At 39.5% G+C, this 23,600-nt stretch overlaps 1 protein-coding gene across 5 annotated transcripts in view; it reads right to left on the bottom strand.

Moving 5' to 3' along the window:
* Positions 1-23,600, bottom strand: part of LOC136851336 (Fanconi anemia core complex-associated protein 24-like) — a 746,385-nt gene that overhangs the window by 5,796 nt on the left and 716,989 nt on the right. For 2 of the 5 annotated variants that reach the window (XM_067125377.1, XM_067125376.1), the window contains 3 exons: positions 16,938-17,080; positions 9,882-9,956; positions 8,775-8,889 (listed from right to left, as the gene is read on the bottom strand). In XM_067125377.1, the coding sequence (XP_066981478.1) occupies positions 8,775-8,889; positions 9,882-9,956; positions 16,938-17,058 (311 nt within the window). In that variant the 5' untranslated portion in view covers positions 17,059-17,080. Of the gene's footprint in view, positions 1-8,774; positions 8,890-9,881; positions 9,957-16,937; positions 17,081-19,330; positions 19,484-20,642; positions 20,791-23,600 lie in introns of those variants that run through there. The other 3 variants (XM_067125379.1, XM_067125375.1, XM_067125378.1) reach the window with 3 other exon arrangements.

The following is a 23,600-nucleotide window of genomic DNA, read 5'->3' as shown; positions in this document are numbered from 1 at the left end:
TTTGTAAACAGTACGGGTAAAATTAGATCAATTTAAAATTATCTACTGTGCAGTTAGAGACATACAGAGAAACAGTAATATGTAGGTTGCACTAACTATGAATAAGAGAGAGAGAGAGAGAGAGAGAGAGAGAGAGAGAGAGAGAGAGAGAGAGAGAGAGAGAGAGAGAGAGAGAATTGTCCTTAAAGTACTTAAGACAGTGAAATGTTTTTATGAATTATTACGGACAGAGAGAGAGAGAATTAAGTACGAAGCCTTTGACCCGCTAAACAGCAACACTCCCCCTTCTTGTCATGTTAAATCGACATGTCTGACAGCTTTTGCCTTCGACCTTCTACAATAGATGAGGGAAAGATATTTGTTTGTTTAAAATACGAACCACACGAATGTTGTAATTACAGTTATATTATTATTATTATTATTTAATCTTATTAATCTTATTATTTGAAAATTAGTACTTATTATTAGGTAACAAATTTATTTATCATAAAAAACAAACATATACATGTACCATAAAAATTCTCTCATCTCAGTACAAGAGAGAGAGAGAGAGAGAGAGAGATGTACCATAAAAATTCTCTCATCTCAGTACAAGAGAGAGAGAGAGAGAGAGAGAGAGAGATATTATTACCTTTATTATTTAATATTATTTAATTTACACATAAAAGCTTGAAAAATGGTATTTTCATTATAAAATAAGTTTTTAAATATACTTACCTGGTAGTTACATATATATAGCTTTATCCCGCTCGATTAAGTGTGTACAAGACGGCAGAAATTCAAAATTCGCGGCAATCGCGATAGATGGTCAGGTGGCCATACCTGGCGCCTCTACCAGGTAACTAGAACCATTCCCAATTGTCCTCAGAAATTCCATGCCCTGTTCTCAGAGGGGAGGAGGGAGGGACCTTTTATATATGTAACTACCAGGTAAGTATATTTAAAAACTTATTTTATAATGAAAATACCATTTTAAATATCTAACTTCCCTGGTAGTTACATATATATAGCTGATTGACACCATTGGTGGTGGGTTAGAGAACCAAAACACCGTTGGGAATTCGTATAATTACTAAACACTAAAAATTAGCTGTAAACATACCTGGTTCTTACCTGATAAGGAAGCTGGCTTCATAATTATCCTGCCTCATTCGCCTTGCATTCCTTGAGAGACCCAGCGACCCATCCAGGGGCTGTAGAAAGTCTCTATGGGGCTGTCACACGGTCCTCGACCTTAACATGACTAGACCACCACCCTTGCTATCCTGGCATAGCCATGGACAAAAGAGCTGACCACCTGATCCACTAAAATCACTAAATAACACACTCCATAAAACCTAACTTAGACTTGCAACCCCAGACTGTGGAAGGTTGCAACAACCTTCACAGACAACCTGTGAGTTCAAATCAAGAAAAAGGCAAGGGTATAATACAAAAAAAAAAAAAAAGGTTATAGGGTAGAGGCAGTAGTACCCTCTCCAACTACGTATGCTGGAGGCAACGTGACGGACCCAGGAACAGCAATCCTCATATTGGGTCTGTACTTTCAGGTAAACAATCTGCGAAGATAGATTTGCTTGCCAAAAGTCGCATTTCCAAAATCGATTTCATAGACCTGTTGTGTCTATAAGCCATCGGTTGCACAGCTCTTACCTCGTGCGCTTTGACTTTGAGGATTGGAAAGCTTTTCTCGTCACATTCTTGGTGAGCTTCCTTATTAAGTCCTTGATAAAGAACGCCAGTGCATTCTTTGATAAAGGGTAACGAAGGTTTCTTCACTGAGCACCAGAGGTGATCTGTCTGACCTCTCATGTTTCTGGTCCTTTGTAGATAAAATTTTAGGGCCCTAACTGGACAAAGGCCTCTCTTTTTCCTGTCCTACTAAATGAGACAGCCCTGGTATGGAAAAAGATCTGGGCCATGGTTGAGAAGGGTTCTCGTTTTTAGCGAGAAACCAAGTTGAAGTGAGCAGACTGCATTTTCCCCATTGAAGCCCTACTTTCTTGCTAAAGGCTTGGTTCTCCTACACTCTTGGCTGTAGCCAAAGCGACCAGGAAAAGGGTCTTTTAGTGAGATCCTTCCATGAAGCCTTGTCGAGAGGTTCAAACCTATTCGAGGTTAAAATTTTAAGACTACGTCCAAATTCCAAGAGGGGTCAGTTTGTCCTTCCCTCTTAACTGTCTCAAAGGACCTTATGAGATCCGTGAGGTCCTTGTCTCCGACACATCAATATTTCTGTGACGGAAGACGGAAGCAAGCATGCTGCGGTATCCCTTGATGGTAGATACTGCTAGGTTTCTTTGGTTTTCAAATGCAGAAGAAAATCTGCCAGTTGAGTTAGAGAGGTACTGAAGAGGAAATGTTGTTTTCCTGCACCATTCCCTGAATACGTCCCACTTTGATTGGTACACCTTGAGTGTGGACGTTCTCCCGCTCTCTGCCGATGGCTCTTGCAGCTTCCTTGAAAAACCCTTCGCTCTTGCCAGTTTTTCGATAGTCGAAAGGCAGTTAGGTTGAGAGCGAGGAGATTTTGATGTTATCTCTCTATGTGGGCTGTCTGAGCAGATCGTTCCGACAAGGTAACGATCTGGGGTGTCTACTAGCTACTCCATCACCTCCGTGATCCATGGTCTCATGGGCCAAAAATGGAGCTATCAGGGTCATGCGGGGCTGTGTTCGACTCTCTGAACTTCTTCATGACTCTGTCTAGGATCTTGAATGGAGGAAAAGCGTACATGTCTAGTCCTTCAATTCATGAGGAAGGCGTCCACCGCCACTGCTTCCTGGTCTGGGACTGGAGAGCAGTAGACTACAGTAACCTCTTCGTTCTCTGTGTCGCAAAGAGGTCTATTGACGGTTCTCCCCACAGATTCCAAAGCCTGTTGCACACATCGTGATGTAAGGTCCATTCTGTCGTGAGAACCTGTCTTCCTCTGCTGAGAATATCCGCTCTGACGTTCTTCTCTCCCTCTATGAAGCGGGTGATCAGAGTTAAGTTGTTCGTTTCTGCCCACAGCAGGAGATCTTTGGCTGCCTCGTAAAGGAAAGCGAACGAAAGTGCCACCTGTTTCTGATGTAGGCCAACGCTGTGGTGTTGTCTGCGTTGACCTGTACAATCTTGTTCTGACCTTCTCCTGAAAGTGGACTAGTGCAAGATGAATGGCCACCAGTTCCTTGACATTTATATGCCATTTCTTCTGATGGTTTCCCATAGACCTGAGATCTCGCCCTTCCCCAGCGTTGCACCCCATCCCATGTCCGATCGTCTGAATACAACACTAGGTCGGGGGTTCTTTTATTTGAAGTTCGAGGCCTACTTGAAGTTTTGGGGTCGTTCCACCAACTCAAATGTTTTTGATTCCCAGAGGATCGGAATCCACGTCTCAGATCTTGGCCTCTTTTCCAATAGCTTGACAGATGGAACTGAAGTGGACGTAGATGTAGTCTTCCCAGGGAGACGAATTGTTCGATCGGGAGAGGGTCCCAGCAGACTCATCCACTCCCTCGCCGAACAGGTCCATCTCCTAGAAAGAGCTTCACCTTTTCTATGCAATCTAGAATGCGTTTCGGGGCTGGAAAAGCGAAAAACCACTGACTGAATCCTCATCCCCAGGTAGATGATGTCCTGTGGCGTTAGCTGCGATTTAGCCAGATTTACTACCAGACCTAATTGTTGCGTCAAATTCATTGTAACTTGTAGATCCTCCAGACACTTTGCTTGCGATCTGGCTCTGATTAGCCAATCGCCCAGGTACATCGAAATCCGTATCCCTTTTAGATGTAACCAGTGAGCTACGTTCGATGCCACTCGAGAAAACGTAAGGAGCCGTGCTTAGTCCAAAACAAAGTGCTCTGAACTGATAGGTTGTCCGAGATGCACAAACCTCAGATATTTTCTGTAGTTCGGTGAATTAGTGCGTGAAAATACGCGTCCTGTAGGTCTATTGAAACCATCCAGTCTTCCTGTTTGGTGCCTGCTAGGACTGATGCAGATGTCTCCATGGCAAACTTGACTTTGCTTACGTACTTGTTCAGTGGACTTACGTCCAGAACTGGTCTCCAACCCCCGAGCTCTTGGGTACCAGAAAAGTCTGTTGTAAAAACCTCTGACGAGAGGTCCTTTTTACCTCTCTATTGCTGCTTTGATAGCATCTGGGTCACCTGTTCTTGAAGAGCTGCTGCTTTGCTCTGGAGTAAGTAGCTGTCAACTCCAACGGTTCTTGTGAAAGAGGGCTTCCTTAGAAGGGAATCTTGTATCCTTCCTTCAAAACTTGACTGTCCATACGTCCGCTCCTTTTGCTCCACTCTTGCCAAAAGTGGATAACCTGGCTCCCACTTGTGTCTGGAGGTTGTTGTGATCATTTCTTGGATTTGGGTTGCTGCTTGGGGTTCTTACGAAGTTGTCCTCCAGCAGCCATTCTCTGACTTCCTCTCTAAAGGGCTCTCCCAAAGGGGCTGACAGCGTAGGAGGAGCTTCCTTGTCCTTCCTGGCTAAAAAAAGTTTGCCGGAAGAACTTTCCTAGCAGTCCTTGTGATCAGATCTTTGCGTTGATTGTTGCGCAAGGGCTGCTGATAAGTCCTTAACCAGCTCTGAAGGGAAGAGCTGTTTAGATATGGAGCATACAACAGTTCAGATTTCTGAGCTAAAGTCACTCCAGGCGACACGAAGCAGACACAACATAGCTCGTTTCTTGATAACACCTGCTGTGAAAAGGGCAGAAAGTTCGGACCGAGCCCGTCCCTCACGGGTTTATTGAGACAAGCAATAAGTGCATTTGCGTGTCATTCTTCTGATCTGAAACCTCTGCAAGAGCTGCAAGAGTCCAGTCCATCAAGCTGAAGACTTAATAGTTCTGAAGACGCCTTTCAGCAAATGATCCAACTCCAGTGGACCACAGAACCTTGGCTTTAGTCATGGCTGTTCTCCGTGAAGAGTCAACGAGTCTGGAGAAGTCCCTTGGGAGGAGGGCAGGGAACTCCCCAAACCGAGATTTCAGTCTCGTACCACCACACGCTGGATCTAGAAGCCAATCTTGTCGGGGAAAGGAAAAAGTTGTCTTTCCTTGTTCCTTCTTCTTCAAAATCCAATCATTCAGTGTGAAAAGGCTCTCTTCACTGATTTGGCCAACACTGTCTTCTTGAATGAGGAAGACTTCTGGGTCTACCCATCAAATATTGCGAGGAGGACTCCGAGGTACGGCCTGATGAAAATCGTTAGGAAATAAGTCCGCCAAAAGAGTAAGAAGTCTTTTCAGATCAGCGGCATGAAGAGTTTCTTGAGTTTCCTCTTCGAGATCTCTTCCAAAGGATCCGTATTTCCGATGTCGAACGAGAGGGGAAACGTGTGAATCGTGCTGCTTAGCGTGCGCCACGCATCGCCCAACTTGCTGCGAGGAGCTTCGCGATCCTTGTTCCCTCCCGTCACTCGTGCGACTTGTTGCGGGAAGCGTCTATGAGCGCTGCAACTTGCCATGAGCCTTGCGTCTTGCTGGTTGTTAGCATCTTGTTGTTCTGATTCTTGCCTTACCCTCTTCTTGGGTCTGTTGACGTCCTTAGATTCCTTCTTGTGTTTCTTCTCTTAGTCCTTGCGACTTGTAAGAGTCAAAAAGAGACGCAGGGACTGCTGGACTTCGACAAGAACTTTACTTTGAGGTGCCGCTGCTGCTGGGAAACAACTGGAGATGGCACTGCACTAGCTTCCACAACGGGAGACTCTAGCTGGGATCTTTTTTGATGAAGAGGTGGTGGCGCAGCTTTGCGACCACGTCCCATTCTGGGGGCGCGGGGAGAAGCGTGAACTGGAAGTCATGTATATCTTCTTCCTCCGACGAGCTATGCGTCTTACGCCTCTGTTTAGCGCAGAAACGCTGTCTTCTTCCGACAGGAATCTCTCTGGAGCTCCATTTGCTGCAAGAGGGTTGTTGAGCGGGAAGGGGGACCTGCGTCTCTTGATAGGTCTAGACTCTTGTGACTGACGCCAACCACGTCTGGGTCTTCGTCATCCGAGGAAGACGAACACGTCCTCATCTCGCCTTTCCTGCGGCGAGGGGCGTCCTGGGATGCGTCAACAGGATCGGGCTCGAGGGGACGTCCTTTCGTTGTTCAACGTCTCTCACCTCCCTTAGCCTGTCGACGTTCCTTCTCCCAGGGGGTTGGGGAGCATGGAAGAGGTCTAGGGCTAGGAGCGTGACAGACACGAACGGACGCACCCTCCACTGCACTAACACTGTCACTGAACTTTTGTTGCAAACTATGCACTGCCCCACATCACTTCCCTATCCGAAGAAAGGGATTGTACAGAAACTCCTATGGCCGAAATAGCAGCCATTATATCCTTTAAAGACGGATTACTTACTCGACTCGCAGGGAGGATCGGGTACTAAAGCCTTAGGTTAGGATCAGGAATATTAGTATCAGACAAGTTAGAAAGGACTTGACTATCAGAAGACCTAGCTGAAAGGACACTGGAAGATCTAGCTCTCCTAATTCTGTCCTTTTCCAATCGCCACATAGCGATCATACTCTCCACTCTTTCTCGGACAAACTTTCACACTCCTTGCATCTATCATCAAGTGCACACACATGATCTCTGCATTTCTTACAAACTGTGTGGGGATCAAGAGCAGCCTTGGAAAGCCGGTTCTTGCATCCCTAACACACATTCTAACAACAGGGTCAGCCATCTTGAAAAGCAAGTACAAAGAACAATTGTAACAGTCAGAAACCGAACAGATAGGCTAACAATGAGAAACGAAAAAATCCAGGGAAGATCCAAAATCAGCGAAAGCCATCAACGAAAAACCAAACAAGTAATGGGTACTTCACCAATTGTAGTAAAGCAAACCAAAGTAGAGCGAATTTCCAACGTGTTGATAGAACGACGGCAGGGAATTTCTGAGGACAATTGGGAATGGTTCTAGTTACCTGGTAGAGGGCGCTCAGGTATGGCCACCTGACCATCTATCGGCATTGCTGCGATTTTGAATTTCTGCCGTCTTGCCATGACGAATCAAGGATAAAGCTATATATATGTAACTACCAGGAAGTTAGATATTTAAAACTTATAAATTACATAAAAATTAAACAAAAACTTTTGCAGGTTTTCTCAGTATTTGCAAATGTTCGCGTGTCTGTGAAAAACTCGTGTACGACAATTAGTTAGGTTCCAATGAAAAGTTTGTGTGTCTGAGATTCACGCAACTCAAATCGCACAAGTTCGGGGTATTACTGTAGTACTTTCCCACTTTTTTGTAGTGCTTAACAGATGTGGAAACAAGCGATAAAAAAAAATGCTGACATAACATCACTTGTGCATGGCTAGGAGGGAGGGCAGTTGGAAGAAAGAGAAAAAAGTGGTGGGCCAGCAATAGATGACATAAGAACAAACTAACAAAAAACAAGCCACGAGCCACAGGTACTAAAATGCATCTTGTCTACAGACGAACCTGGTAATGATGCAAAAGCCAAAAAACAAAAGAACATTACAGGTGGCATAAGAAGAAGGGCTACCAACAGCATAAGCTAAAATTGATAAAAGAACAAAAAATAATTTACAAGGAGTGAAGGAGTGGAAGGAACAGAATGAGACTAACATACAGATATCAATAAAACATGTTCAATAATATACTTAACAATACTATTATTAGAACTAGAACAAAAAGCACAAGAATTCTTCACATACCATTATTAATATTCTCTCTTAAACTAAGTGCTGAGGCTAAGCTAACCTCCCTACCATTAGAGCCTGATGAAAGTGATGTCAAAAACCGGTGCAATAATTTACACTTTTGAAGTGATATTTTGATGAGTGAACCACATGCTTAACTGATTGAGATCAATGGGAGGCAGGTATTGGAGGGCACAGAGCAACCTTGCTCCGAGAACCAGCCAGGTTCCTTGGCTGCCGAGTCTTCCAACTATTGCCAGGCAGTTCTAAGTTCAGGCTACAGACACGCAAGGCCACCAACAACTTTTCGCTCGAAAAGGACCACGAAGAAGAGCCCACACTATGGGGGAATGGTTACTCAAAACCATATTTCAGTCTAACATTTAATAGCTTCTACAATAAGACTAGCAGCCAGTCTCAATTTTAGAATAATCTTTCTGGAACAAAGGCGGAGCAGAAGGTGGAGCTGCAGTTGTAGGATTAGGTCTAGGAAGAGAGGGAGGTAGGAGAGAAAGGGGGATGGAGGAGGGCAATTAGGAAATGTAGGAGCTGGCAATGAAGCCGGAAGAGAAGTAAAAGGTCTATTCCTGTGTAATTAATTGCTTTCTAAATATTTACTTTCTCTTCTTTCTATACATAGGAAACTATAACTTCTTTGACCACTCCCTATGCAATTCAGACCTAGCTGACATCACACACTGACCCCTACAACCAGCACAAAGTATGTGTCTACTTAACACTACCGAATACAATGTGTATCCATTCTATAGAATACAGACTGTTAGGGAGAGAACATTCCTGCAAAACCTGATATTTTTGTTCTTACTGTCATTTGAAGACTTCCTGAGTGAACAAAAAAAAAAAAAGTCACAAGACCATGGAAAAAACAGTGAGTAACTAGGGAATCACTGACTACAGCAAGAAGAATTCTAACAAGAGCTACAACATTCAAGACACCTGGTGGAGAAATAGAGTCATCCAGGTCAGCCAAATGACCTTTTATTTTGAATGCTGACTCCCATGCTGGCACAAAGATATAGTTATAATTAACAATAGGTGAAATTCATCCCAAATAACCAAATTTTAATATGACTAACTTTTAGCTTACTTTTGTAAATTACCGAAGTGTTCACTTGTCAGCTGTGTCTTCTGAGCAACCACTACTCCCCTTGTTATTCCGATAACTTGCCTGAACTTCACTATTCGTCTTCTATAAGCATTTCCTATGAAAATAACAATTTTATTATTTACTCTGTTTACAGGAACATGCAAGTCCCTGAGGATAAAAATATCAAGTAAAGGGCCTGACAGAGTAGCCTAAAACAGGAAAATGTCAGGAAAAAAAGCTTTGATCTATAATGACAATTCACTTCATTAATATCAGTGTAATAATATATTACAAAATGTAAGCCTTGCACATCACAAGATATGTTACTGTACTTGTACAATTGCGTGGGATCCAAAGGTAATAATCATCATTAAATTTGATATTCCCCACATAAAAAAATGGCTACCATATATATGGGAAATTAAAAAAAAAAAAAGACTAAATGAAAACCACGAAGTTATTAAATCCTACCCAGAGGTGAAATTGCACCCTTTACAGCTATATTTCAACACTACAAAATGGGTCAAAATGAGAGACAGTAGGAGACATAAGAACTGAGCTCTGCCAACTGAGACCAGTAAAATCACAACAAAACACCCAGTAAGAAGGTAAAAATACTTATAAAATGGCTGCTAACTTCAGCTAACAAAGAACAACGCCATCGGACTAAAATTCACATATCTCTTTGAAGAAAAAATGAGTCAGTTACAGATCCTACAGTATTTTTGTCATACTGAAACTATCAGACAAAATGTCACAATGGCAAATTATCCAGTCAATTAAAAATCTACATGAGATACTGAAAAAAACAGTTTAGATTTAGACATTTCCACTGTTCCTACTTCATGAAAAGACTCTACTGTTAAACAAATTTTTAACAATAATATTTATTTTAATTCTGAAAAGGGAGAGTAACAGATAAAAAATTCTGTGGCATAAATATGTTACAGTATTCATATTTGATCAGTCCGAAAATGATGGTCACTTGAGCATGAGAGAAATGAGATAGAACTGCAAATGAAGCTTTCCATGGACAAATGGATCTACTTTAATTTAAAATGTACTACAGTACATTATTAGTATTGTATACATGAAAGAGTAACTTACCAGAAACAAGGTCAGCTTCACTTAAGAATATTACTGCAGCATCTTCTGATGGATAAAAATCCACAACATCAAGCCCTGGAGGTTTAAAAAAAAAGGTTGAAATAGGATCAAAATATGTCCCATGTAGTTAATGAGTTAAAAAAATTAACTACATCAACTTATATGCCTCTGGGCAATAAATATACCGATAATTGTTGGTATACTGTTTGAAATAAGGATTAACCACAGTATCTATTGACTTTATTCTATGTAAGGCCTAATATATCTCTGGCAATCGATCATTGCTAAGTAAATCTAATTCTTATAATCTTACAAGATCATTTGCCACTGTTACTTTTTTCAATTCTATTTTTGTACTAACGCTTTGAAAATACAGAAAATGCTATTGCAAACATCCATTTCAGCATACTGCTAATGGCAACATTCTGTAATAGATACAGTAAATTGCTGATGTTTACAATTAACATTTACAACAAATGACTTTAATATTACACACACTTATAACACAAAAAAGGGTCTTCACAGGTTTTCAGAGGGATTCATATACCTTTAACAGCTAAGACTGGCAATACAGCATTTCATCTTCTCCAAGAAGCATTTTTAAAATGGGACATATTAGTTGATATTCTAATATGTCTCACGTGTTAGATAAGCAACCTGAAGCTACGAATTGATATTCTTGACAATGCCCCTTTCAAAGAAGCTAATGCATATAAAACACCTGAAAAAAAACAACCACCTTTAGTTACTCTGATGACTACACTTAACGTGAGTGATGGAGAATCTTCAGCAATGTAGGTGTACTTCTGAGATGAACCTCTAGCAACTCAAAATACAGGTGCAAGTCAGGCTGAGGCTATTAGGTACCTAAGTATTACTCACAGAATATTTCATGATGAAAGCTCTTACTGGACTGAAAATATCCTTAATACAGACGCCACCCTACTTACGAACGAGTTATGTTCCGGATGGTTGTTCGAGGTGAATTGTTCATAAGTTGGTTACTGTACTATTCATGCCTATTTAAGTACAGTATGATATAAAAAGTCAATAAAGTACTATACATTTTTCCATCCTAAAACACAATACACTGTACATACAGTACTTTAAGTACTGAATACGCTCGCAGAACAAAATCTGAACTTACAGGTGGCAAAGGGGAGCACTCTGAACACAATTTTAATTTGCAATTCTGTTTGTTTGTATCTCTGAATGTTCATAAGTTGAATGTTCATATGTTGGGTAGTGTCTGTACTATGATTATGGGAGCGCATGAAACTTTCTAGATCACCAGACAGGGTAGACCACAGAAAAATGAAGTTTGTCTCTTGTTAAGTAGGAACATAGCCATCAGAAGGTCATTTTATCTTCCACAGGTGGCTTATGACAAATGAATAAGGGAAGCTCTTAATTGCTATGAAAATGTATGCACTTTTTGGACACATAATAGTGTTTATTAAAAAACTATTTATCTTGAGCAAACTATTCAGTCTAAAAAATGCATTGATAGTGTGATCTTGCTCATGAATAGGGTCTAACCAATGAAACACAGCCTGCTTAATTCATCACAAATACGGAAAATAGTGTTAGTACTGACACTGATGAATTTGTAAACAGAATCTGTGGCAAAAAAGTTTTAAAGAAATTCCAAAAAACAGGTTGATGAGATCCTTCCAAAGATATAGATACCTGGCTAAAAATAAAAAGTCAAGGTGTCACTCATTCTACAAGTATACCAGCAACACTGTACTTGAGCCTATAGCTTCCCACTGCACCATAATTACTCGGCTGTAAAGTTCTAGTTTCCAGAAGCAAATTCTTTTGTATGGGACATATGTGATAACTATATACTATTATTATATTATTATTATTAGTATTCAGTGATCAGTTATTAGAAAAAGAGACAAATTAGCAAATTAATACATAAAAATGTAAGTAAATGATTAAGATTGTAAGTACTGTAAATTATTAAAATACAAGGAGAATTATAATAGGGTAGTAATGAACTGCATCTTTGCTTGAACTTCTTAAGTTCAAATTGCATGACATTCTCAAAGAGGCTGTTCCATAGTTTAACCGTGTGAGGAATAAAGGACCTCTGGATCTGGGAAGTCTGACAGCAAGGCACATTTACTGCATACTGATGCTGCTGTTCACCAAATCTGGTTGCTCTCGGCAGGAAAAGGGGATCAGTGGTCAATTGTGAATGTGAAAGATCTCTGTTAAAATACAACTTATGAACAATTGACAAACAAGAGATCATCCATCAACGGTCCAAGTCATAACTGCTAATATGTATTAGGAAACAGAAACCTACCAACACGAACCACTCTACCTAAAAGAGGTAAATCTCTAGCAAAAGCAGGGAACAGTATTCTAGTAAAGGGAGGACAAATGACCTAAAACACGTTGCACTCATTTTATCGCAGTTACAAATACATGAGGCCTTATGAACAATACCTAACTTTCAAGCAACATTTGCTAAAACTTTCATTAGATGTTTCTCATAAGTAAGATGTGAGTCAAAAGTTACACCTAGAACAGTTAAAACTTCAGATTCATTCAGCTGAGTCCCATCCATCTGAAGAGGAGGATGGGTTGGAAAATCTGTACAAGATCTGCTAATCAATAGCGTTTTCGTTTTACAGGGGTTCATGCTAATCAACAGTGTTTTCGTTTTACTGGATTCAGCCCCATACCCCACTGACTATGCCATTCACTGATCCGGTCAATGTCCTGATTGAGGCTGAGGGCAGTTTCATTTCTCATAAGTGGAGACTTTACTACACTCACAAGTGTTGCATCACTGGCATACTGAACAATCTTATTTTCCAGGCCAACAATCATATCACTTTTATACACTAAAAATAACAGAGGACCAAGAACACTACCATGTGGAAATCTAGACACAATAGGTTTTTCGTTCACTAAAGACCCCATCCACAGCAACTTGCTGCTGCCAAATTGTAAGGAAATCTCGAAGTAATCTAAGTTATTTTTCTTCACAGAATTAAATAAAAGCCTATGTTTTCATCTTAGAATAAGAGTTCTAATAAAAATGTTGTATATTTAAATAATACTCAACTCTCTACTACAAATGCCCTAGTTCCTTCACAAGTGGGAATGATCACCCGTCTAAAAAAAATTAAAAACTAAAGAATATCTTGGTTGACCAATAAAGTCTGTTCTCCTCACATGGTGCACTGTGGGCATTATTTAAGGCTCTTTGCAACATCTCTTTGTTCCCTAGCTGCAAAACCTATCATTCCTTTTATTGTACTTCTGCTCGTATTCTCTTCATCAATCTTTCCACCCTCTCCTAACAACTGATTCACGGTGCAACTGTGACTTTTCCCTCCTGTTGCACCTTTAAAACCTTTTTACATTCTATTTCCCTTTCAGTGCTGAATGACCTCATAGGTCCCAGAGCTTGGCCTAAATTTCATAGATAGATAGATAGATAGAATTTACAAGCATTGGGACCTCTGAGGTCATTCAGTTCTGAGAGGAAAATTGAGAGTACTGTAAGAGGTTTATTAGGTGTAACCATGGAACAACTGTTAGAAGAGGGTGGAAAGTAAGACGGAAGAAAGAATATGAAGGTACCGTCCAGTAAAAGGACTGAAAGGGGTTGCAGCTAGGGGCCCAAGGGAAACTGCAAAGAACCTTAAATAATGCCTACAGTGCACCGCATTAGGTGCAATGATGGCACTACCCGGCCCCCTATGGGCTACATTTTATATTCCACTCCAGCGAAGTCTGTTTCTTCACCTGTCCATCCAAATATCATGAGGTTTTACCTTTAATAATGGAAGAGAGGAAGAATCCAGCTTAGCATAAGCATTCCTCACTTGGGATACGAGCAACAAGGACATCAAAGTCTTGCTTGTAGGAAATAAGTTTCTGCTCTAAACAAGGGTAGAAAGGTCAAAATCACATCCTTAACAAACCCTACTTTGGCCAACAAGGCTTGAAGCTCATTTCCCCTCTTTGCTGTACCCAAGGCAATAATGAACGTCTTCATAGTCAGTTCCTTAAGAAAAGCTGATCCTAAAGGTTTACAAATGGGCTTGACAAAGGTCTTTCAAAACAACATCTAAATGTGAGGCTAACAACTTGGATTCCTGGGCTTTTCAATCTCAAAGTGCCTATTAGCTTCCTTAACATCTTTATCTGATGAAATTTCCATACCTACATGATGTAGTACTGAGGCTAGCACTGAACTTTACCCTTTGATTGCAGCCACCAAAAACTGAGAACCTTCAAGAATTTAATGATGTCACCTATTGATTACAGGTAATGGATATCCCTCGGGCATGGCACCCAGATCTCCTTGGGGCCATGATAATTTTCCTGTAGCACGGAAAAGACGGTTGATAGTCTCCAATACCTAATAGAAGCATGAGGGGGTTTTGATAGAACTGCGAAGTATAGGGTTGTTTGAGTAGATGATGAACATGTATCAGTTATGGAAGAAAGTCTGAAAAGCATCATCTTCTTGACCACCAAGGTACGATGAGAATCTTGCACCAAGTTACAGACCTCTCTGTTTGTTGATAATTTCTGAATTAAAACAAATGGGGGGGGGAAAACATAAGAATCCAGTCTAACATGAAGGCATTTTCTGCCCATGCCCGTGCATCCTAGCAAAGGGAACAGTAAAGGGAATTGCTTGTAGTTCAGGCTTGTGGCAGAGAGATGTACATACAGTCCACAAAAGGTTCCCAAGCTTGTCACAAATGTCAGGGTGAAGAGCTCACTCTGTCAGTAAAATTTGGTCCTACTGGGTTAACAAGTAGGCCAATACATTGAGCTTGCCTTCCACTTATTGAGGTATTAAAGAAATGTCTGGCTACTACCCAAAATAACAGCTCCTTTGTTAGTATAAAAAGACTCTCTGACTGGGTACCTCAATGATGTTTGATGTAGGAGAGGGATGCTGTGTTGTCCAAATAAATTGGTATTGTCTTGTTAGAAACTACACTTTCCTATTGCTAGAGACCATTCCAAATTGCCATTAAGTCCCAGTGATAGATGTCTAGCAAACTTTCCTTCTGTGACTACACCCCGCCACCTCGTGGTTTCCTATCACTGCACCCAAACCTAAAAGAGAAGTGTCAAAACAGCATGAGAGATCTGAATTCCTGGCTTCCAGAGAGGTTCTTTTCAACTGTTGAGGATGGTGACTTCACCACAAAAGTCACTGTAAGCCCAATGGAACTGATAAACTTCATCCTCAATCAAAGGCACTTTATTATTTTCATATTGGTCTATGGTTAACTCATATAGGAATATAGGAGCCTATTTCCACCACACTGGAGTGTTTGCTTCAGATAGAATAGTTTATTCATACCCCTTGAGTGGCAGGAAGGGGCCCCTATTTCAGATCTTAATGCAAAACTTGCTGAGTACCTTGGTGCTTTCAGTATTGTCCCATATACGGTATATACCTGATTATCTATTTTTTGCATTTCATTAATTTCTTTCTTGCTGAGTTTCACTGCTTCCATGGCAATGGGTTTGGATTGAAGAATGGAGGGTGGCTGCTCTATATTCCCTTTCTGGGGGGCTGTTCTACCTTCCCTTTCCTTGTACACTACAGGTTGGAGCATGGACTGCAAACGCTCTATCCTTGTGTAGAGGTGGGAGAATGGATCGCAGTTGGTGGGTTGCTTTACCTCCCATTCCTTGTGTAGAGATTGGCTACTATACATTCTTCTTCCTGATGCATACGCTGGAGAATGCATGGCAACTTGAGGCCTGATCTACATTCCCTTTCCTTGTGTACAGATTGGAATGAATGGAATATAAAATTTAGACCAAAGGCCAAGCACTGAAACCTACGAAATCATTCAGCACTGAAAGGAAAATTGAGAGTAAAAGGTTTTAAAGGCATAACAGGAGGAAAACCTCTCATGACTGAGAAATACTTCAAAAACTTCTTGAGTGCAGTAGCAGTGTCAAGGTCTTCTTCAGAGTCAGAGACCAGGCAAATCGCTTGCAATGATCTGCAAGATCAAAACCTGGGGTGGCAAAAGGGGGTTTGGATTTGGAGTCTTGAGCAACTTACAGTCTAACAAATAATTAAAATCCTTCTTAGTATCTGAGTTCTTATCAAGTCCACAGTTCCGGAACAGGTGACACAAAGGCAACAGGCACAAGGTCGGTAGGGAATTCCCAAAGCAGGGGAGAACCAGGAGCATGAACTGTAATGTTAGCAAGAGAATGATTATTCTCTGGAGGTAATGATGCCACTCCAACCAAATCCTTACTAATTAACATCATTAATAAAGACAGGTGTAAACACTTGGAGAATTCTGGTTATGATCCTCATGTTGGGAATGATGTTTTGAAGCCTGAGGTGGATACCAGGAGGCCTATGAGATGGTCTTAAAGTATGAGGTGGATACCAGGAAACCTATATGATGATATAGTAGAACTAGAACAGATCTCAGAAAAAGAAGGAATCTCAACATTAGATGAATTACAGAAACCAGCCAACTGCAATAAGCAGAATGATACAGTACTGATATTAATTACCTTCAACTGTACTAAAGAATTATAAACATGACTATCTTTTAGCTACAAATTTCCATACTGCACTTAACACAAATTACAGTCTTGTTACCCTTTGTTGTAAAATGCTGGTACTCATTACAACTCACATTATACAACTTTTTTTTTTAAACAATGGTTTTTTTTTTATACAGTAAAAAAGGTTTACAAGATCATAAGGTGTTGATGGAACAGACAAAAAACTCATTCCTAATACAGCATATAACTGAAAACTTTCCTCATCATCATATATACCACATTTAGGGAATTTCCATAACCACAAGGACTTCATATCACTTTGATTTCAACATACTTTTTAATGCCTTATCGCTACAACCCTTGAATCCAGACAGGCAATGAATAAAGAAGCCCTTCCACATTGGGATTCAAACTACTGCACACCAGTAACAGCCAGGCCACACTATACTAAGTTTGATAGTGTTACATACCTTTGGCAAGCAGCTTCCCCTAGAATCTGAATAGTGCACAAAAGCAGCTTACCTTCGGCGTAATGCACATCTGTGCTTCTGCGAAGGTGTTCTGATAGCTGTGTTTTTCTCCATACCTCTGACACTAGTAAGCAACCCGACGGAACTTTTGGTTTACTAGAGTTTGAAGCCATCAAAACTCAAACAGCTAATATCCTGGAAGAATAATGAAATAGAATTAATTGTATTCTGAGTGTGGTTAATAGACTTCAAGATTTCCTAACTCATGACATCTTCAAATAGGCTCTGGTAAGTGTTAACTGCAAACTACAAAAATACAAATGAATGTAAAACATGGCTTTCTATTTTGCTAGAAGGAAAATGGTTATTAAAAGCATTAATCAAAACAAAATCCACAATAATTTTGGAATTAAATAATTTTACTTTAGCCTCTACGAAACAGTATACCTTTCATTTATTATATTACAAAAACAGCTAAACAAAAAGGACAGGGGTGGATACAACTACTCAACATGGATCCATAAAAGAAAAAGTCCTAGAAACTTTAAATTCCAAAGTGGCATCTATCTTTCAAGAAGACTAGCAACTGGCTTGAGAATGCTTTGGTACAGAAACTAAAGAGGTTCTACAGTTTTTCAAAAGGTTTTAGATCATGCTAACATCAGTTTTCTCACGGCATGCAACTGCAATGCTTCAGTAATACAGGACTATGATAATGTACAGGTGCTACAATTGAGCAGCATGAAGCATGTTTCAAAAGCCATTCTTCGCATCACAACTTGAAAGTATAGTTTTCACCTGAAGACATCTGAGCATGGCATGGCGATAGCTTAATGTCAATACCGCTGAGTCCATCAAGGGCTGGCAAGAGAACTTACAGCATAAAGACCAAAGCAACTAAGTCCAGAGGTATATTACTTGCACTTTCCAGTGCATTCATTGTTGCAGAAACACTTGTGCCCACTTCAAAAACATTTGGCATGGAGTGTAAATGTAGTTTCTGGTCAGAGCTATCAGTTCTGACAAAACATCAATATCTGCAATTTACCATTTTCTATCAAACTAACACACATGGTCTTATTTTATGCCTAGATGGTATGAAATCTAGAATGTATGTTGAATAATAACTTAAATATTTACTTAGCCTATAAAGTTAAGAATAATTAGTCAATTTTGTATGTTTAATGTTGATTTTTTTAGTACCATAACTCAAAATTCTTGGCATTCTTTGGCATTTCCAGTCCATGCATCACAGAATAGCTTTGTAAGATTTCTCTCCTTTTCTCTTTCATTACAGTTACAAGGTTTTTACCAAATTAAATACTAAGTTCTAATACAGTAGTTCCATAATGTCTTCAAACTCTACCCATGATTCATTCCCTGTTTGTTAACAAAAGATTGGATCCTGTGCAGAGACCACTGGTGATAGTAATGAACAAGTCTTACTCAGTTATAACTCAATGTCATACAGTTTATTCTTTATAGTTATACACACTTCAAAGGCTTTTGTGTTCCACACATGACCTGTGGACAGTAAAACATTGACCTCAATATCCCAAATGGGGGTGTCAAATACCTTGATCCATTTGAACATACTGTACATTGCACAAATCACAACTGCGTAAGACCAACATAAAAATACTCATATATGCCCTGAAGCAATAAATGGTAATACAGATTACAGGTGAGGATTGAGGTGGAATCCCATAACTAGTTTAGGTTACAGTGAAATGCATCTCAGTATTTTACTCCTAAATAGACATAACCTTTCCTGTAACGCCAGGTCCTGACCTGGGCAGGGGAGGGGGGGAACCGCTGGAAGCACACAAAAAGGTGGTAACCTGTTCCAGTCAGCGACTGGCGGGAACCAAGCCGCTCAACTATTGTAAAGTTTTACCCATGTTAGGTTAGGGATGGTGACGTGAAGATGCATTCTCATATTTTGCTACAATCTGCAGGACTCTAGATTAGGATAGGCTATGTCAGGGTAGTTGACAAAGCAACCCTCTTGCCCTAGTCAGTTACCGACCTTGAGCTGGGTGTCCCTAAAACCTGTCATTATCACATCTTTATAATTTATTTCTTGTCTTAAATTTGTTACAGAATACACACATGAATTATGCAATTTTTTTTCGACTGCTTAGGCCTGTCTTGCGTGGTTTTCCAAGCACAAAATTCTAAGCTAGTTTCTTACTAAACAATAAAGACGTGTTTTACACCAAAAATAATGGTAAGTAAAACTTAAAACACATGCTGTGCAGTCAGAAAAAAATATGGCTAATTATAACAGGCCAAAACTTGTAAACAATTAACGAGTAGGTCTACAAGTGCAGAGGCGTTGCTCATTATTTACAGCCATCGGTGGCTTCAGGAGACAAGTACTCCTTTATGATTACGTAGTCTCTCCCGATTCAAAAACGACTCAATTAACATACAAAACTATACTTGCTTAAAATTATTCCTGCTTTCAAGACAAATCTTTCACCATGTCTAGTCCACACTGTTGTGAACCATACAAAGTTTTATTTTATAAAATGCAACATCTAGGTAGTAGCAGTAGTAATACCAGCATGTTGGATATGCCTTTGAAACGGCTCCGATGCTCATTTTATTTTTCCTTTGCTTGTATCTGTTCAATGATGTTCTTCTGTAGTGCCAAATATTTTTGATAAATTTCCCTCTATTTTAAATTTTCTTCTTTCGACAGATCTGCGAGCAGCAAGACGTTAGCAGCTATAAATTCCTTTTTGTCTTCTCGATATGGCCGTTGTCGAAACTAGCCATCAAAATGTTACTATATGCGGGGCAAAAAATTAAGAAATCTAAGTTTTCAGCTATTACTTTGCAACATATACATGTTTAGTCTAGTCCTATTGATCAACACAGTGTTTTCAGTGCTATCATACTAATTGTATTTTGTATTTTCCTAAAATTTTATTTAGATTTTTAATGTAGAGTTGTCATTTCTTTCTTTTAGACGAGCATTCTTGCCTGAATCATTTATGTTAACTGCCAACAATTGGTTGAATTTTCCAAAAGTTTAACTCTTCCAGATACGCTTTCATTTGCAGAACCCGAGGTGTTTTATTGTTTCCACACTGGTCCACGGTTATCTCATATAGGAGCCTATTTCCACCACACTCAAGTGTGTGCTGCACACTGAATAGTTTATTCATTCCCCTGAGTGGCAGGAAGAGGCCCCTATTTCAGATCTTAATGAATGCGCAACTTGCAGAGTACCTTGGTGCTTTCAGTATTGGCCAGTATATAAACTTGGTTATTGTTTGCATTTATTTCTTTCTTGCTGAGTTTCACTGATTCCATGGAAATGTATTTGGACTGGAGATTGGTCGGTGGCTGTTCTACATTCCCTTTCCTTGTGTCAAGAATGGCTGATCTACATTCCTGTTCTAAGAGCGTGGGCTGGAGAATGGATGGCAGCTTGGGGCCTGCTCCACATTCCCTTTCCTGGTGTACAGACTGCAATGGAATGGAATATATAATTTAGGGCAAAAGCCAAGCACTGGAACCTATGAGGTCATTCAGCGCTGAAAGGGAAAAAAGATGTGAAAGATGTAACAGGAGGAAATCTTCGCTGTTGCACTATAAAACAATTATTAGGATTGAGTGGACAAAAAGACGGGAGATAATATGAACGGAAGTACAGTTAAAGGAATGGATGGGGTTGCAGCTAGGGACCGAAGGGACTCAGCAAAAACCTTAAGTAATGCCTACAGTGACGACTCTACTTCCCTACCAGTGCATACAGATCAGATTGGAGAATGGACAGTGGCTACTCAGCATTCTCATTCCTAGCGCGTTGGCTGGAGAATGGATGTCAGCTAGAGGGGTGCTCTAAATTCCCTTTCCTTGTGTACACTGTACAGACTGCAGAATGGACGATGGCTGCTCCATATTCTCTTTCCTTGTGCAGGGACTGGAGAATGGAAAGTGTGCTGTTCCAAGTTCCCTTTCCAGTGCGAATTTCTTGTGGGCGATATGAAGCGTCCCTGGTGTTGAGGACTTGGTATCTCAGACAACTGTTAGGTGATTAATATTCGTATGCTAATGGCAGTGGATTTCTTTCAGGAAAATCGTTACAATATTTCATTAACTTCCTCTCCACTGTTTTTACATAAAATGGTTTCTGTTAATTTCTCTTTACCGCTCGACTGCACCACCCAGTGAAGACATCAAAATATTATTATCAGAAAAGGGGGGACTCAAGCTCAACTTAGTCGTTGTTCTTATTCTTATTAGAAAATACTGATACAGCGAAGACCAGAAAATTAATATTGTTCAAATCGAAAAAGCTAAAAAATATTTAAAAACATAATTTTGTCATAAGCTTTTATATAAGAAATGCTCAAATATTACAAGCTTGAAATTTTCTAATGCATAGTAAATAGTTCACGAATGAATGAGTCCTTTCAGAATACCTCTCATTGTCTAATACAAACTCATATGTAAGCCTTTAACCAAAGGAGATTTTTTTATGGGAGACTGTCATTTACTGCTCTGGAAACTAGTATGGATTTAAAGTCATACTGTTTTTATGGGCGGCCACAAGGTTGTTTTACTCTCTCTCCAGTTATGTCTTTCCCTGGGAGTTTAGCTTACTCAAGAAACACTGTGCATAAATTGCAAGGCAAAATATTTCTAAACAGCAGGGGCTTTGAATTTACTGAGAAAGTTTTCTTTGACCAAATAATGGTAAAGAAAAAAAATTTTTGTTCTTTTCCAGACAGTTTTATCGAAGTATATTTCATCGCTTGAGTTTAGTGCACATACAGTACTGTAAAGTCACTAATTGCTAAAGAACTACTTTCTTGTCCACTTTTGGCAATAAATATCGAAAAGGGTACTATGTGAAACAGAATGATCAATGACAATTTTACACATAGAGCTTTTATTGTTCAGCAAAACTGGATTTTACATACGTATTCATATATAAGAATAATATTGGCTTTAATGGTAAATATTTTAGCGCTACTTCAAGAATATTTTTGATATTGACAGATTTAACTGGCAAATTCGGAGAGTACCAGCAGTTTACAAACATGGTTTTATTTGTTTTTTAATTATTTCTCGGGAGTTTAGGAAACTCAAGAAATATCATTAGTGAAAAATCGTTTTGCTGAATGTATTCTTATGTGAGGTTTTTGTCTTTTCCAGACAGAAATATCGAAGATTCCTAATGTTTACATTTATTACTTACTAGAAAAAAGTCAACGCAGCCCTAGCACTTTTAAGTTAGAAATTTTATAATATAATCATATTATTTCTATATTGAAATAGAAAATACTTATAAATCATTTTCTCCTCGTTGATTTAGGTTGAGAGTGCTAAATTATTATTCTATAATGACTTGTTACAGAGTCTTTTTATGTTGGTAAATCTGCTGCATCCTGTTACCAGGAAGACGTCGAGAGTTTGCTCAAACATCAATTACCTTGGTCCTGTTCAGTATTAATTTTATAACGCCATACACTATTCATATGCTGATAACAGATTTGGCTCACTAAGAGAGAAAATAGAGAGAGTGAGAGAGAGTCCGAGAGAGAGACCAAGAGACAATCCTGAGAGAGAGAGAGAGAGAGAGAGAGAAAAGTTAAGTATACCTTAGTTTAACCAGACCACTGAGCTCATTAACAGCTCTCTAAGGCTGGTCTGAAGGATTAGACTTATTTTACGTGGCTAAGAACCAATTTACACCTAGCAACAGGACCTACAGCTTATTGTGAATCCGAACCATTATTCTGAGAAATGAATTTCTAACACCAGAAATAAATTCCTCTAATTCTTCATTGGCCGGCCGGAGAATCGAACGCGGGCCTAGGAGAGGAGAGAGAGAGAGTAGTAGGCTATTCTTTGTCACAATAGTTGCCTTTGAAACGTCTCCCTCGCTTGTTCTAGTTTGCCTATGTGATTGTTTAACTTTCTCTCTGGTTACTATATATGCTTTTGATAAATTCCTCCCCACTTTCAGTCCTTCTCTAGAGAGATCTGCGAAAAGTAAGGTAGCTATAGTTCAACTTTACCTTTCTAATATGACTACTGCATACAGGGAGCAATGACTGACCCACTCCCCCTCTCCTTACCCAATAATAATAATAATGTATATATATATATATATATATATATATATATATATATATATGTATATGTGTATATATATATATAGATATATATATATATATATATATATATATATATATATATATAGAGTATATATATATATATATATATATATATATATATATATATACTCTTAATTATTAGTACAGCATTCTTGCAACTCAAGTTTCAGAATGTAACATATGGGTTTCTGCTCTGATTTTACCGGTACAAGAGCGAACATGATGCTGTGCAGTTTGCTCTCTCTCTCTCCCTCTCTCTCTCAAGTGGGAGGGGGAAGGTACACGTTACCTCCATAGGTAAGCTGGAATGTTTCGGTTTCATGTTAAATTTCATGTTCCTTAATGTCTTAATGGTCATACTGAAAGCAGAGAGAAAGATAGTATGAAAAGTTTTATGTTCATAATAAAGATAAAATAACAAGTAGAGGAACACAGAGAGATAGACAACTCGCAGGAAGTATATCCTTTTATATCTCGGCGTTTTACGTGCATGAATTTAACTAAGGCTTTTATGTACACGGTGAGAAAGGATGTAGGTCGTCAATAATGAACGAAGTGGCATCACTTTTTAATAA

This window comes from Macrobrachium rosenbergii, chromosome 23, assembly GCF_040412425.1.
Source record: "Macrobrachium rosenbergii isolate ZJJX-2024 chromosome 23, ASM4041242v1, whole genome shotgun sequence".
In the NCBI taxonomy this organism is placed as follows: domain Eukaryota; kingdom Metazoa; phylum Arthropoda; class Malacostraca; order Decapoda; family Palaemonidae; genus Macrobrachium; species Macrobrachium rosenbergii.
Note: the sequence above shows the minus strand (reverse complement) of the source record. Positions and strands in the feature narration are given on the sequence as shown.